Raw genomic sequence first — 17,262 nt, 5'->3', positions numbered from 1 at the left:
TTAGCAGAGAGTGCTAATGGGCCAAATGATCTCTTTTGATGCTATGACTAATTTAGACTGACTATGATGGTGCAGAAACTTTTATATTCGATCAAATCCTCCTCTTGTGTCCCAAGGGGGGGGGGATGCCTGATGCTTAATCGTGCTCCCTCCCTTGTGCATTCAATTTGCACCAGTGGCCCCCTCCAACGTTCAGGCGTGTGCGGACGGGACTGCGAGGAAGCTTGTCTTTAAACGTTGACCACTGCAGAGTTGGTCCAGCCATCGCGGAATAAGCCAATGGCTGAGGGAAGCGGGGGCGCGCCGGAGCCGCGGGGACGCGCATCCACATGCCCGCCTGCCTGAGCAGGATTGTGAACTGTGTGTGTGTGTGTCGCTGATTCCTCCCTCTCTCACTCCCTCTCTCTCTCGTCCTCCACTTTGCCCGCCCGGCTGCTGGATTTTGTTTTGTGTCAGACCCAGATCACCGCACAAGCAAAAGGAACTGGAACACCAACAACACATCAAGATCAGAGCAAGAAAGGAGGGGGAAAAAATGCACATCTCAGTCTGTGGCATCGTCCTGGTTGGAATGGCTCTTCTCCTGATTTCTCAAGGTACCGACACTGATGCTCAATAACTGCTGGCTCCCTTGTTGGATGGTGTAAAGGGATGTACCGTCGAGTTATAAACTTTTGCTTTGGCTCCTGGGGGAGCCCGGTGGTTTAATTGAACGTTTCAGACACTTGTCCTGGTTTTTTAAATATTGCATTGCTTTGCCCAGTTGCATTGCCCTTATTTTTGAGTCTGACTTTGTCGTCTCGCAGTCGGACAAGCCCCGTTAGTTACTGTCACATTCAGGCAACACAGCCTGTTTGTGAGAAGGGAAAAAAATGGCAAAGAGGGCCAACGTTGTTTAAAAATGTGTATATTTTTAAAATGTTAAAAAATGAAGTAGCGAGGGGTTTGCAATCTGCATAGCGATACATCTGTGCAGTGTTGAATGTCATTAATGTCCGCTCCGTGTTGATGCAGGCTCAATGATATTGACTTAAGTGAGGATGGTTTTTTTTTGCGGGGCGGTAAGAACAGTGGTGAAAGGCGCAGCGTTTGGTCTCTCGGTCTCTCTCCCTCTCTCTCAATCTCTCCCTCTCTCTCAATCTCTCCCTCTCTCTCAATCTCTCCCTCTCTCTCAATCTCTCCCCCTCTCTCTCTCCCCTTCTCTCTCTCTTTCTCCCTCTCTCTCCCCTTCTCCATCTCTCTCCCCTTCTCCCTCTCTCTCCCCTTCTCCCTCTCTCTCCCCTTCCTCTCTCTCTCTCGCTCTCCCCTTCTCTCTCTCTCTCCCCTTCCCTCTCTCTCCCCCTTCCCTCTCTCTCTCTCTCTCTCTCTCTCTCTCTCTCTCTCTCTCTCTCTCTCTCTCTCTCTCTCTCTCTCTCTCTCTCTCTCTCTCTCTCTCTCTCTCTCTCTCTCTCTCTCTCTCTCACCCTCCCCTCTGGGTTTTAAGAAGCTTGACATCCATTTCCAGAAACTACAATAAAAGCGTCCGTTCTGTCACCAAACGCGGAGCCGGTGAATGTCTTTCAGAAAAGTTTTAGGGGGAATATATTCCTGACGTTCGAGGTTGGAGTGTTTCCGCGACCGCTGTTAACTTGCCAGGAATGATGTCCTTTTATTTTTAAACATTAAGCGGAGACGCCGGGCTAACTTTCACCGCTGTGCAACATTTAAAGGGATAGCTAGCTGCCCTCTCTCGTTTGCCTCCCGTTAAAACCATGGACCGCGGGTACTCTGGAGAGCCCCTTCAGCCAACCCCCCCTCCTTCTGCCAACCCCCCCTCCTTCTGCCAACCCCCCCTCCTTCTGCCAACCCCCCCTCCTTCTGCCAACCCCCCCTCCTTCTGCCAACCCCCCCTCCTTCAGCCAACCCCCCCTCCTTCAGCCAACCCCCCTCCTTCAGCCAAACCCCCCCTTTCAGCCTACCCCCCTCCTTTAGCCAACCCCCCTCTTTCTGCCAACCCCCCCTCCTTCAGCCAATTCCCACCCCCCCTTCAGCCACCCCCCTTCAGCCCCCCCTCCTTCAGCCAACCCCCCTCCTTCAGCCAACCCCCCCCTTCAGCCAATCCCACCCCCCCCTCCTTCAGCCAACCCCCCCCTCCTTCAGCCAACCCCCCCTCCTTCAGCCCCCCCCTCCTTCAGCCAACCCCCCTCCTTCAGCCAACCCCCCCCTCCTTCAGCCAACCCCCCCCCTCCTTCAGCCACCCCCCCCCTCCTTCAGCCACCCCCCCCCCTTTCCCTTCAAGTTGAAGCGTTCAAATTCTCGCCACGGATTGACCGTATGTTATCATTAACTTGCGTTTCCGCGCTGTCGCACGCGTTGCCACTTGAGAGGCAACTTAAAGGTGAAGGTCTTGATTGCAGTGCAGTGGTTAAAAGAGAAGCTACCCGAGAACCCCGGGGTTTAGAGTGGAGACTCCGTGTGGCCATCGGTCGAGGGGAGGATATATTAACCGTGCGCTGCCCCTTGCTGTTCAGACAGACCATTGACAGCCAGTTGTAATGTATCCTTGTGGATGGAGGTTTTGTTTGATAATGAACTGGTGCAGACGAGTAGCTTAAACGATCAGGGGAACCGCCTGGAAGAGGCTGAGATGTTTGGGCTCGGTATTAATTGGGACTGAGTTGGTCTTGTGTGTGTATCTCTGCCGCAGCCAAAGGAGCTTTTCTTTCAGCACCGCCTCCTGTGTCGCCCCCCGCTCTGTATTCAACGGACACGTTTTCCTCCCCTGCCGCGGGATCCTGGTTACATAATCAAAGTGTTGGTGCTTTTTTTGGTGTGTGTGTGTGCGTGTGTGCGTGTGTGTGTAAAAATACCCAGTCCCCTTGTTCTCCGACTCTGACCCACTGCCTTTCCAACCGTTGCTGGATTATCTCTGGTTCACACATCCCTCCAGCTGCCGGACTGAAACCATCGCTGGCTGGCAAATATACTGCCCCCATTCCAAAACCGCGATCTCCTTCCAGATGGCAGCAGAACTTTGTCCACATAGCTGCTTGGAACAGCAATGTCCCTCTCTCTCTCCGTGTGTGATAGCTACCATTAACTTTGCGTTGATTGCAGTATTTCTCACGATTTGAGAGTTTAAGAGATCGGTTGTATCTTCCCTCCTCTGCCCCTCACTTGCTGATTCGATTTTTGTTGATAAATCATTGGTTTATTCTTAAGTGGTATCGTCCGCCTATTTTCTGCAGGTATCTCTTCTTTTTGGAAGGATATATATATACATATATGTATATGTATATATATATATTTTATTTTATTTTTTAATTTTGAATGGCACATTCCCTTTCCAGCTTCTACAACTAGTACATGTCAGTCTCTACACCATCGTCCCCTCTTTTCTCCCGGCCGTTCAATCTGCTTCGCTGTAATTGGTGGAGTTGCAGCCGTGTCAAGCGAAGCATGGTATTTAGCTACAGAAATTATTTAAGAGCCATCATGTATTCGACTCTCCGCTGTAGTGTCAGAACATCCATGAGTTCAGTCAGTAGGAATCTTGGATGCTTCCAGATTTGAAATAATTAGGTTCACAGATGTCAGAAAGTCAATTTTGTTCTGGCTACCGTCAGGAAATTGTATCAAATGCTGCCACAAACCAGTTTTATGTCTGCATCTAACTGCAATTAAGACTGTTGCTGAAACGTCTCATATGAAGTTTGTGGACTCTGAAATACTGTTCTCTTATGATAATGCAGCAAGTAGGCCAAAATATTTTGAACTGAGTGCAAACTGAATGGTATGAAAATGAATATGCAAAATTCCCTTCCTGTAAAATGTGAATACATACTTTGAATATTTATCTTCAACAGTTATAAGTAATTTTTTGGGGGGATGTTTGAAATATTCCAATTGCAAGCATGTTGCTAATTGCTGAGAGTTGTAATATTTCAAACTTCAAAATGTATTCAGGAATAGATATTGTATACAATGGAACATAACTGAATTGAAGGGGAATTTGAGGAGTTTCGAGGGTGGGTAAGAACCATATTTTCAATCCACCTGTGCAGGTAGAGACCATTTACCATTTTGTCTTCACTGTTAACACCCATGGAACTTGGTAAATGGATGGACAATATTGAACATGGAGCACGAAAATGACACAGAATATATATATTTTTAACCAAGCTCTTTTATTTGGTTAATTAGATCATGCTAATGTTATTAGTGGTTCTTCATTAGGGATTCAAAAATGTGTCTTTTTTGGCATAATGCTGGGACAACTCTGCATCACAGTAATTTATGCCACCAGCTTTCATTTTACTGCAGCAATGGGGAAGTTGTGTGTAGAAATTTTGGAGCCCATTGCATTATGGAATGGTGTCCAAGCCAAGTTTAATGGGTGATTCTCACTGCACAAAAACATATTTCTTGGACTTCCTCCAGAATCTAGCTTATCAAGAATGGAAATCTGGCCAGCAGAGGATGCAAGGGAGCAGTCCATTCCAACTGGTTGAAAAGGAAAAGGGTAGGTGCTGCAGGATCAGGGGAGGGCCCGGGTCAAGGAGTCAAAGGGTTTGCTGTGAAATCCAGAGTAATCCATCTGGTGCTCCGGAACCCAAGTCCAATCACAAATTGATCCCATTGACATCATACATGTGTATTTTAAAGAACAGGTTCATAATGGGTTTCAATTATTAGGAAATAAAATCAGATTGGCCATTTGGCTTTTCATCTGCAATATACATTGGAATGACATGGTGAAATTCAAGACAACCAGTTTTAATTCTCCCTTCTCCCAGTCTTCACTGTGATTCATCCTCCAATGGGTTAATGGTATTTGGGTTCATGCCAAGCCATTTAATGCTCCCCTACCAATGACTAAAGAATACAACAAAATGTGACTCTTACATTTTCTCTCATTATACTCATCTGTTTGTTGGCAATCTGGAGCAAGTCTGAGAACTTGCTGCATAAACTGATAGATTGAAACAATTGTGTTTTGGTTGGAAGCAGCTGTGTCAATTGGATTATCTGATGACCACTTATTGAACCAATTAGATCTTCCAATAAGAATAATCTATGCTAAGTCTAATTTAGTTACCAGCTTTAAAAAAAATTAAATGTTAAAATTAGTCAACAGACAATACTTCAGGGAGTCATGATTCATTAAACAAGTATAGTTTCCAAACTGGATGATTCAAGGGAAATGATTCCAATATAACCTTGTTGCTTGTGCAACTTGCCCAACATTACCCAACATTGACACTTTTTTTTCAAAAGATTTAATGTGTGCAGTGGCACTGGATAATTGATCACATATTGAGGTACAAAAGGTGGAATTTCTGTCTGTAGCTGATTAAAATAAAGATAATTATTTTGAACATTAGCAAAAAAATATTCAAGCACATCTCAACAGTGAATGCCTCTGGCACTTGTGAACTTGCAGTTTTTAGATCTTTAAATGGTTATACTTTCACAGCACTGCTGCAAATACAATGGAGATTTCTTTTAAAGATTATAAGTTTCCAAAATGATGAACACTATAAATCGATGTGACAGATTACAAAGCTGTTTTGAGTTTTAAGCCATTTACTCAGTGTTCTGATTTGTGGACGCTTTTGGGTTATCTTAAATATCTAGCAAAGTTTTTAAAAGTTGTTGATATCGCCCTTGAAGGAAGAATTCCCATTTAGTGATAAGTAGGTGTAATAATGTAATGATTTCAATCAGCTTGTGGTTTGGATTTTGCCAGCCATGTTTTCTGGAGGTTTAGTTCCCAGGAGCCTCCCATTTCTAAAGCAAGATGGTGGGACAAGATTTATTGAGAACATTACAACATTTTTCAGCAGTTATCTTGTACAAAATGGATGATAACTCATTTTAGTATAAACTACCATTAAAGATAATTATTCACTTGATAGTTGGGATGTGTACTTATCTAATGAAGGAAAATAACCCAGGAGTAAAATGTTGCAAAAATGTAAAATACATACCCTTGTTTAATTTCCCTCTAACTGGTAATCATATATTATGAAAATTGCATTCTGATAGCTTTGATTACTAAGATGCATAAATATGGTAACATTGACCCAATTGTGGCTGGAGAGAATAAAATATTTTTGAAACCAAACTTGAAATTATAAGATTAGAGTAACATTTAAAAAAAAATCATATTCTTGGGAATCAACTTATTTAATATCGTCTGATTTGTTCTCAGGCAGATTTGTACCCCAAAACCTTTTGGAAACATTGTGTATTATAACTTTTTCATGTTCCAGGGATTATAACTGTTCATACGTCAACATTGTGATTAAAGAATAGGGAGATATTTTAAGAGCTATTTATCCATGTGGGAAAATCGCAGGAGCAGAGCGGGCATAACTGTCCCATCAGTTTTCATTGTGTCACAGACCATGATGGTGTGAATTTTGAGGTTCTATCATATGCACATCCAGCATAATAATAATAATAATAATAATAAGCATTTATTTTATATAGCGCTTTACCAGGTGCTCAAAGCGCTTTACAAAAACAGTCATAACATTAAAAGCAAACAGACAAACTATCCTGACGGAGAAGCGGCGAACAAACAGCGCCAGCGTCCTCTCACGTCAGGGTCCGGCAGTAGACAACAAAAAGCACAGGACACACAGATACAATTTTAACACAAACAGCCATCACAGTGATTGCTCCAGGCACACCCTCACTGTGATGGAAGGCAAAGAAAAGTCATTATCTCCTCCTCATTCTTCTCCCGTGGCGCCACGAGGCGATCGAGGCTCCCAACTTTTGAAGCCCCCACCAGGCGATGGAAAGTCCGAGGGCCGAGCCGAGCAGGCCGATGAAGGTCCTGAGCCCCCACCGGGCGATGGAAAGTGCCGCGGCCAGGCCACGCAGGGCGATGAGGGGCCTGCCAGCGGGTCGATCGTACCTCGCGCTCCGTCGCGGTCGAAGCTGCTACGGCTGGAGCTCCTGAAAGCCAGTCGCCAGCCAGGGACCTGCGAGCTCCCGATGTTGCGGTCTGCAGGGCCCACGGCCGAAGCCTCCGAGATGGTAAGTCCAGGCCCTGCGACCGGAGTCTTCAAGGTCAATCCCAGCTGGAGGCCGCCGACTCCACGATGTTAGGCCGTAGTGCGAACGGAGATACGACACGGTAAAGGTCGCATCTCCGTTGAGGAGGAGATTAGAAAAAAATGTTTCCCCCCACCCCCCCACCACCCCCCACATAAACAGAGTTAAAAATAGAACAAAGCATACATTAAACGATGACAATAGACAAAAAACAAAAAAAAAGACAGAGAGACTGTCGGTGAGCCGCGGCTGCAGAACACTTAATGGTATCGTGAGTTCCACTTAAGATTCTCAAAGTGGAATCTGATGAAGCTGTATTATTCACTCATTACCACATAGTTAGTGCACCACAGCCTTGAGAACTGTAAATAATAATCACCAGAATCTCAATTGTCATAAAACAAAATTAAAGGCTGTTGAATCTTTATTTGAGAAAGTGTGAGAAGATTCATTTTGTACGAGCTTGTGAAAGCAGTTCTCTATAAGCACAAGGTTCATCTTGTGCAAAAGCAGTGTGATTTCAATAGGGTAAGCATTAAAATGCTACATTATCTGAGATTCTGAGGGAGCTTTGGTGTGCTTTGCATTTTCACCATGGTGCAAAATTTGTTCAATTCAAAGAGTTGGCAAAGGTCCCAGAAGAACTGACCTCCCAAGTTAATAAAAATGGAAACATGTGTTGTGTGAATGAGAACTAGGTTAGTGGATTTGCAAATATATATCGATAACAGATTTGAGAGACTTTATACTGAGTTTTGAAAAAACAGAACCAAGATTATTAAAGGATGTATTGAGACCGCACCTGGAGTACTGTGTGCAGTTTTGGTCTCCAAATTTGAGGAAGGATAGTCTTGCTATTGAGGGCGTGCAGCGTAGGTTTACTAGGTTAATTCCAGGAATGGCGAGACTCTCATATGGTGAAAGACTGGAGCGACTAGGCTTGTATACATTGGAATTTAGAAGGATGAGAGGGGATCTTATCGAAACTTATAAGATTATTAAGGGGTTGGACACGTTAGAGGCAGGAAACATGTTCCCAATGTTGGGGGAGTCCAGAACCAGGGGCCACATTTTAAGAATAATGGGTAGGCCATTTAGAACGGAGATGAGGAAAACCTTTTTCAGTCAGAGAGTTGTGAATCTGTGGAATTCTCTGCCTCAGAAGGCAGTGGAGGCCAATTCTCTGAAAGCTTTCAAGTGAGAGCTAGATAGAGCTCTTAAGGATAGTGGAGTCAGGGGGTATGAGGAGAAGGCAGGAACGGGGTACTGATTGAGAATGATCAGCCATGATCACATTGAATGGCGGTGCTGGCTCGAAGGGCTGAATGGCTATTGTCTATATGAAAGAAAAAGTCTAAAGTTAACTGAATAAATCTCTCTTTTGAGTTCCTTCTCCCAAAAGTAAGTACTTAACACAAAAAGTCAATTATTTTTGTTTCAATATATACTCCCGATTGAAGACTTTATCGTTGTAGAATCAGTTGTACATGGAAGATTTTCATTAAGTTCATTGATTTACATTTGCGTGTTATAGTCCTGTTTTGTGCAAGAAAATGTCACCTTCTTATCAAACTTATCAAGTCCACCAGCACGTGTTGATGGCAGAAACCTTGGAACTTCATCCATCAGAGATGTCTCTTGCTGCCTTCATGTGCATGGAAATGCTAAAAATGCAAAGCAAATGCTGAAAATACTTGGCATGTCAGACAGCAGGTGTGGTGGGAATATTAATTTTGGGTCAATAACTCTTCAATGGAAGAGTTAAAGTTAAGGGTTAACTTTGTTTGAGAAGTTAAGGATCAACATTGAGCAAAGATGCTTGGGAACATCAGAAGGTAGGGATAGATTATGGGAAAGAGGATATTATTAACATATTATTTATCAAATGGAGGTTCGGAGTGATTTTTAATAAAACATTTGTCTCCCCCTAAAAACCGAACTGTTTGAGGAGGTAACTAAAAGGCTGATGAGGACAATGAATTTGGTGCAGCTACACAGACTTCAGTAAACATTTCAGTCATGATATTTAAAAAAAGTTAAACCTCATTGAATTGAAGACTGAATAATAAGTTGGATTCAACTGAGTAACAGAGTGCAAAGCGAACAGTTGATGGATGAGTTTTTGCAATTGCAATTGAGAGACCATTTGTTTTAGATCTACAGAGCCCAGATTTAATGTACATTAATATTTTGGATGTAACTGTGATAAAACTTGAAGATCATACAAAAACTGTGGTGATTGTGAAGAGGAAATCTTTGTTGGATGATGTTGATTGACTGGTGAATTGGCCAGATGTGTCTGCATGCGCAATTGAATACAATGCACTATCAGGTAATGTGCTTAGTGCGGTGGTGTAAAAAGACAATGAATGAGAAAGTACTGTGGGATGGGGATGTCTTGAGAAATGTGGAGAGGCAGAGGGACCTTGGTGTGTGCATTGATGCATATTGAAAGGTTGCTGGACAAGTCAGTAAGGTGGTTTTCAAAAGTACATGGCTAATGTATAGCACGTTGATTTTGATGAGATTGTGCAAAGACTGATTAGTAAGTTTGGAGATTATATTAAAGTAGGTGGTGTCATAGACAGTGAAGATGGTTATCAAAAAATACTGCGTGATCTTGATTATCTAGCCAAGTAGGCTGTAGAATAGCTAATAGATTTTAATACAGGGGATGTTGAGAAGTCAAACAAGAACCTTTGTAGTGAATGATGGGGCCTTGGGAAGTGTTGTAAGGCAGAGGAACTTAAGAGGAAGGGTACTTAATTCCCTGAAAGTGATGTCACAGATGAATAAGGTGTTAAAGAAGTCTTTTGGTACATTGGCCTTCATCAGTCAGAGTATTGATTAGAGGATAGAGGTTGGGATGTTTTGTTAGTTCGATAAGATGTTGATGAGGCTGCACTTGGAGTATTGTGTTCAATTTTGGTCAGCTCCCGCTATAGGGAGATGTCATTGTTGGAAAGGGTGCAGGGAAGATTTATAAGGATTTTGCAGGACACCAGACAGATTTTGCCAGACAGGGCCTGAACTGTAGGGAGAGACGGGCAGTGTAGGAGTTTATTCCTTGTAATGCAGGAGGTTGAGAAGTGATTTTACAGCGCCAAAAATCACGAGGGACATTAATAGGGTGAATGCACGGCCTTATACCCATTGTACCGAAATCAAGAATCAAAGGTCGCAGGTGTAAGTGAGACGGAAAGGTTTAATAGGAACTGAGGGGCAACTGAGTATATGCAGTGAGGTGCCAGAGGAGGTAGTTGAGGCAGGTACCATAGCATTTAAAGGATACTTGGACAGGTGCATGGATGGGAATGTTTTGGAGGGATATTTGCCAAATGCGAGCAAATGGGCCTAGCTTAGTTGGGGCTTCTTGAGCATGGACGAGTAGGGCAAAAGGCCTGTTTCCATGCTGTATGACTCTAAGAATCTAACTCTGAGACTGGGGCCATTCACCTATGCTGACCATTAAGTAGTTTCCAAGCCATAGCCTATTTTTTCCATTCACCAGCTAAAGCAGGGAATATCAGTTTCAAGGTTATGCTGGAACTGCATAAGACCAAGGCTTGTGGATTGCAACAATTCCTGATCACCCTATTTCTTGTAATCACGGTGAATGGTGGTACTTGCTCGAAGGGCCGAATGGCCTACTCCTGCACCTATTGTCTATTATCACATCTTTCTTGTGTGATAATAGACAATAGGTGCAGGAGTAGGCTCTTCGAGCCAGCACCGCCCTTCACCGTGAACATGGCTGGTCATGCACAATCAGTACCCCGTTCCTGCCTTCTCCCCATACCCCCCCCTGACTCCACTATCAATAAGAGCTCTATCTAACTGTGATTGCACCACAGAGGGTGTGGAGATGATTTACACGATTATTGCCAGGAATGGAATATTCCAGGAAAGTTGGGTTTGGTTTGTTTGGAAGATAGGAAATATAATCATGAAGGATCGAGATAGAGCTGACATTTCTCCATGGGAGATGGATCAAAAATGAGCAAGGGGGGGGGGGGGGGGGGGGGGGTGTAGGGAAGAGGAAGAGTCGAAGTAATTGGTAAAAAAAAAAGTTAAATTATTAATTAAAATGGTATAATGAAGGGAGATGAGGAAAATGTAAAATTCATCGGAGGGTGGGAGAGTCTGCAATTGCTTGAGTGATGGAAGCAGAAATATGGGGTTTAAAAAAAAATGTAGTTGGATGTGCGCATGAATGTATAACCTACAAGGTTATGGCACAAGTGCCTGGATCACTTCTCCATAGCAAGTACAAATCTGATGTGCTGAATGGCTCTTTTGTAAATATTTTGTTTACGATCCCTAGAGGATTAATTGTGCAGGTCTTAGCTCGTACATCCTTTAAATATTTGCTTTACCAATCTTTCTGTAGAGATTGCTGACTTGATTCATGGTGAAGAATCATATGCTCAAAAAGCAAATACAATCGATCATTGGATTTGTGTTGTCGAGATGAATGGGTAATGCATTGGGCTCCCATGGGAGTTCTTCTCCTATCATAACTTTGGCAAATCTCAAAACATCAAAAAGAAAATAAGTCTACTAAGTCTACTAAAGTAATCATAAATTTGTGTTGAAAGGAACTGCAGATGCTGGTTTACAACAAAGATGGACACAATGCTGGAGTAACTCAGCGGGTCAGGCAGCATCTCTGGAGAGAAGGAATAGGTGATGTTTTTGGCTGAGACACTTCAGATCAAATCATTAGCTTGTCCTGGTTTAATCTACGGCAGCATTAATGTCACTGCATTGCATTTGCGGAGGAACAAGCCTTTGCTAAGGCTACTGCTCAAAGATAGTCACAAAAAGCTGGAGCAACTCGGCTGACTCGACCCGAAATGTCAACCATTACTTCTCTCCAGAGATGCCACATGCCCTGTTGAGTTACTCCAGCTTTTTATGTCTATTGTTGGTTTAGACCAGCATCTGTACTTCTTTCCTATACACTTACTCCTCATAGATGTCTGGTAATTAGTACTTTGAATGTGGGGATGATTTTGGAAAGACTCGGCAGATTAGATAGCATTCGCAGAGATCGACAAATTCTCATTTCAAGTCTGTGACCCTGGAAAACATCATCATAGGATTTATGGAGCAACAGAGGTGAGGACAATTGAAATGGAATGGAGAGCAACATATGGCATGGGGTACGATGGATATAAGAAAGGTGGTGGTGAAGGTAAAGGAGGTTAACAATGGGAAATAAAGTAATAAACTGGGTCTAAAGGAGTTTTAGGTGACAGCAGGAGAATTGCAACATCTCGGGTCAGAAAAGTGTAGACTGGTTGTGATCTGAATTTTTTTAATTCAGCTGTGAGCTTATTAAAGAATGCGATGCAATTCTGTGAGCTTTTATTGAGGTTCATTGGAATATCGAAATAAGTAGAGGTCAGGCTCGTAATAATGCAGAAAATTGCAATGTGACTAAGTGCAAGAGCATGCCAAACGGACTCCAATTGTGGGACTTGGCTTCTGACCTGAAGGGAAAGCCTCCTTTTAGAGCAGGCAGCTAAATTGTCCAAAATCAAAGCAAAAACCGAATAAAAGCTGTCTATCTTTGCTTTTCTTCAAGAATAATTTTGCCATGCTTATAAAATTCAAGCAAACTGAGGTGGAGGTGATTTGGATGCTTTTTCATTGGTAGACTATCTGAGAGATATTTGTCATTTTGTAAGAATTTTAACATTTAAGGAAGTGTTTGTTCTTAAAACCGTCTTTCATACTCATTTATGAATTCTTCAAGCTGTGGACCAGCACCAATAACTTGATTCGACCGGGAGTCAATGTGCCCTCAAATAGAGGACGTAATAATTGCTATAATGGTGAAGGAAAACTCCAAGGTAATAGCAAAACTTTAGATCTCATTGCTGTTCAAGCAAACGGCGTACTCTGCTCGCATGTTGTCAGTCTAACAGGTTTAGTGGCTCCTTTGCTCAAAACATGATGATTGTAGTCTAGAGAAATGTATTTTTTTTAAAGAAATGGAGGACACAAGCTATAGATGCTTGAATCTCGAGCAAAGCACAGTGCTGGAGGAATACAGCAGACCAGGCAGCATCTCTGGAGGGAATGGGCAGGCAATGATTAGGTTGGGATCCTTCTGACTGATGTACGGGTGGAAAACTGGAAAAGAGAAGGAATGGAACTGGGATGGGGCAAAGCCTGGCATGTGATGAGGGGGGTACAGGCTAGGATGGGGGAGGGGTTGGGGTTGATTGGTGGATAGGTGGAGATCATGAGAAAGGCAAGAGGTGAAAAGAAGACCAAAGGGTGTTGGGTAAGGAGAGGAGGAGCCCAGGGGAGGGGTGTGGGTGGAAGGGGACTGGATTGTTATGGGGGGAGTGGAGGAGGAGGGAGAAGGCAAAATGGGAGTTTAATATATGAAGGATGGAAAGGGGAGTGAGATGGTGGAAGAAATAGCAGTGGGGTTGGTGGCACTGGAAAGAAAGAGGGGGAGGGGAGATATTATTTGAAATGGGAGAATTCAATGTTCATTCCATTGTGTTGCAAGCTACCCGAGGAGACAGTGGAGATGTACCAAGTCATTTTATTTCACTGACTTGTTGTTTTTACAAAAGTATTTTTTGCAATAAATGTATCGGGAGGCTGTGTGATGAATAAATATCTCGTGACTGAAGTGAATAACTCCTCCAACCGTTTCAAGAACAGACTTCAGTCTGAAGGTGGAGAAACTCCAGCATGATAGTCAACTTGCCTCCAATATAGTTACAGAAAGGACCAGTTGAGGGCCTCTTGAAAGCTGAGCTTCATTAAAGATCATTGTTTTAGTTGAGTTTGTGATTCCCACATGAATCTAATGCTGTTCTGTGCAAGGGTATTGATTCGAGAACAGTTTGTGGTCATGCTGCATTGGTGGCCTGCTGCCATCTGCCAAAATGATATCGTCAGTAAATGAGTTATATCATCCTTACAAGTTACCATCCCATCTGCTTCAAGCTACAAAATACTTGTAATATTGCAAATTGTATTTTATGTCCAGTTTCTCAAAATGGGATCTGCATTTTCAATAGCTGTGTTATTTTTTTTATTACTGAGTGGGTTTTGAGAACTGTAAATTCAAAGTATAGTACCCATTCCTAATTGCTCTTGAACAGATAACAGTATGTTTTATCTTTAATTGTTGTAGTCCTTTTGCAAAGATGCTCCCATGGTGGTGTTGGGTCAGAAATTCCTGGATTTAAACTCTGCAATGATGCAAGGACAATACTCCATTTCTAATTTGGGTTGACCTGATTTGGATGGGAGATTTCATGGCATTCCCATGCATTGCTGCCTCGCTGGTGTTTCTAGCTGAGAGAAGTTGTGGGTGAGGGAGATGCTGTCAAATAACTTGCTATTTAGATTTTGAATTGGGAGCATAAGGATGACCCATAGAGCTTCTATTATTATCTTGATTCAATTGTAAGTTTCCACTTTAATCTCCCTGTTCCCCAAATAAAAAGATAAATAATTTGTTTAGCTTCTAGCCAACACCCAAAGACACTTCCTAAACTTTGTAGATTGGGAGAACAATGACTTGGTTGTTTCTGAAAGTGGTACAGTAATTCAAAAAATAATACATGGTTAATCTCATTCACCTGTATTGGTAGATCATTTCAGATTTGTTAAGCTGGTTTAAAAAGGAAAGGACGTACAACGAGATCTGGGTGTCCTAGTGCATCAGTCACTGAAAGGAAGCATGCAGGTACAGCAGGCAGTGAAGAAAGCCAATGGAATGTTGGCCTTCATAACAAGAGGAGTTGAGTATTGGAGCAAAGAGGTCCTTCTGCAGTTGTACAGGGCCCTAGTCAGACTGCACCTGGAGTACTGTGTGCAGTTTTGTTCTCCGAATTTGAGGAAGGATATTCTTGCTATTGAGGGCGCGCAGCGTAAGTTGACTAGGTTAATTCCCGGAATGGCGGGACTGTCATATGTTGAAAGACTGGAGCGACTAGGCTTGTATACACTGGAATTTAGAAGGATGAGAGGGGATCATATCGAAACATATAAGATTATTAAGGGGTTGGACATGTTAGAGGCAGGAAACATGTTCCCAATGTTGGGGGAGTCCAGAACCAGGGGCCACATTTTAAGAATAAGGGGTGGGCCATTTAGAATGGAGATGAGGAAAAACGTTTTCAGTCAGAGAGTTGTAACTCTGTGGAATTCTCTGCCTCAGAAGGCAGTGGAGGCCAATTCTCAATGCATTCAAGAGAGAGGTAGATAGAGCTCTTAAGGATAGCGGAGTCAGGGGGTATGGGGAGAAGGCAGGAACTGGGTACTGATTGAGAATGATCAGCCATGATCACATTGAATGGTGATGGTGCTGGCTCGAAGGGCCGAATGGCCTATTCCTGCACCTATTGTTTGTATCTATGTATCTATGAATTATGATTAAATAATTGTCAAGATCTGCTGATGATTCAAGACAAAGAATTTTAATACAGCGCACTATTTGTGCTATTGTCTATTGTCTAAAAGGAATAGGTGACGTTTCGGGTCGAGACCCTTCTTCAGACTGAGAATCAGGGAAAAGTGAAACAAGGAGTTAACTTGTTCTATATCTCTCTATATCACCTTCTATATCTCTTGTTTCCCTAATTAATTTTAAAATTCATTACTTTTGAGCATATTGATTTAACAAAGAATTGTGTGCAGATAATCTGATTTTAAATTTCATTTTATTGGTAGAAAATATATTTGTGGGGTTTGGATTTGTATACCGCACAACTGCAAGTCAATGCAGTCAGAATATGAGGAAGATAATCATTTATAATATGGTCAACATTCCTACCCATTTCCTAAATGTTTCACTCCATTGAAGTCACTAGAACCAATGTCAGATGGGGAGTGTAACTGATGAGTGATTATAGAAGGTATTTATTCACAAAATGCTGGAGTAACTCAGCAGGTCAGGCAGCATCTCGGGAGAGAAGGAATGGGTGACGTTTCGGGTCGAGACCCTTCTTCAGACTGATTATAGAAACAAGGATCCACCGATGCTGGTTTACAAAGGAAGACACAAAGTGCTGGTGTAAGCGTGTGGTTCAGGCAGCATCTCTGGAGAACATGGATTAGGTGACATTATGGGTTGGATCCCAACTTCAGCTTGACATGGCTTGACTTCTCTGCAACTAGCAGTTTAAACCCTGTCCACAAAAAAAAATGTTTGTTGCAGTGAGATCTCCACTCATTGTTAAAAATGCGAAATAAAATTATCACAATCTTCTTGATCTCTCCTTGTGTGACATGACACCTTCCTTGGAACCACTCTAATGAATCTGAATGAAACCTTGGTTAGAACCCTCAGAGTATTGTGTACATTTTCACTCACTGTTACTATGATAAGATTTGGAGGAGCAGAGATTTGCAAGGATGATAGCAGAAATGTCAGAGAAGGATGAACAGACTGTCTATTTTCTCCTGAAAAGATTGGAGATGTTACCTAATATGGATTTTTGTAATTATGAAGGATTTTAGCGCAGTAGAAACAGAATAGGTTTTGTGGAATGTATATGCCTACATGAACTCGTTGGGCTACATGGCATCAATCTGAGCTAGGTATCTTGTGTAATTCAGTCTACAGTTGACAATGAGCAAATGTATATGCAGAGGTGCAGTGTTACGTTATAAATGACGATTCGCTCAACAGAGTCTAACCATTTATTACCTGCACAAATTTGCATAACATGCTAGCGAAATGCCGAGTACGTTTCACTGCTTCGAGCAATAGTATTCAGGGATCTGAGGCTGATGGATTACAATAGCTTCCAGGGATTATACTTGCAGTGGATCGCTGGATTTGGCCCAATGAAATGTATCTTTGTCAAGTGAAAATAGATGAGCTCAGTTCACCAGTAATTCAGGCAAGTGAGTTTCTTGACAACATTTATCATCCTTGGCTTTTCTTGCAGTGCGATTCCTGCTTCCTGTGATTAGTCTTCCTTTGCTTGTAATCGTCGGTTTTGAAAATGTGTTCTTTCTGGGAGTTTGAACATAGCAATAACTAGTTGCTGCAGCAAGCTAACTGAGCCTGCCCTGCTTTGTGTTGGCTCAAACTTTGTGGGTTTCTTTCTCCTCGGCGTGAATACCCAATAGTAGAATTTCAACACAAACATTTGGACCTAAAAGGAGGACACGCGCACGTATACACATACACATGGGAAAACCCCCCCAGAAAATGCTGGAAACATTCAG

The 17,262-nt window shown here is 42.7% G+C and overlaps 1 protein-coding gene across 1 annotated transcript in view; it reads left to right on the top strand.

The window, feature by feature from the left end:
* Positions 1–320: 320 nt before the first annotated feature.
* Positions 321–17,262, top strand: part of LOC144608834 (opioid-binding protein/cell adhesion molecule-like) — a 1,854,101-nt gene continuing 1,837,159 nt past the window's right edge. The window contains exon 1 of the mRNA XM_078427009.1: positions 321–596. Coding sequence (XP_078283135.1) covers positions 536–596 — 61 coding nt within the window. The 5' untranslated portion in view covers positions 321–535. The remainder of the gene's footprint in view (positions 597–17,262) is intronic.

This window comes from Rhinoraja longicauda, chromosome 32, assembly GCF_053455715.1.
Source record: "Rhinoraja longicauda isolate Sanriku21f chromosome 32, sRhiLon1.1, whole genome shotgun sequence".
Classification (NCBI taxonomy): Eukaryota; Metazoa; Chordata; class Chondrichthyes; order Rajiformes; family Arhynchobatidae; genus Rhinoraja; species Rhinoraja longicauda.
The sequence above is the reverse complement of the archived record's forward strand: the minus strand, read 5'-3'. Positions and strand labels throughout refer to the sequence as shown.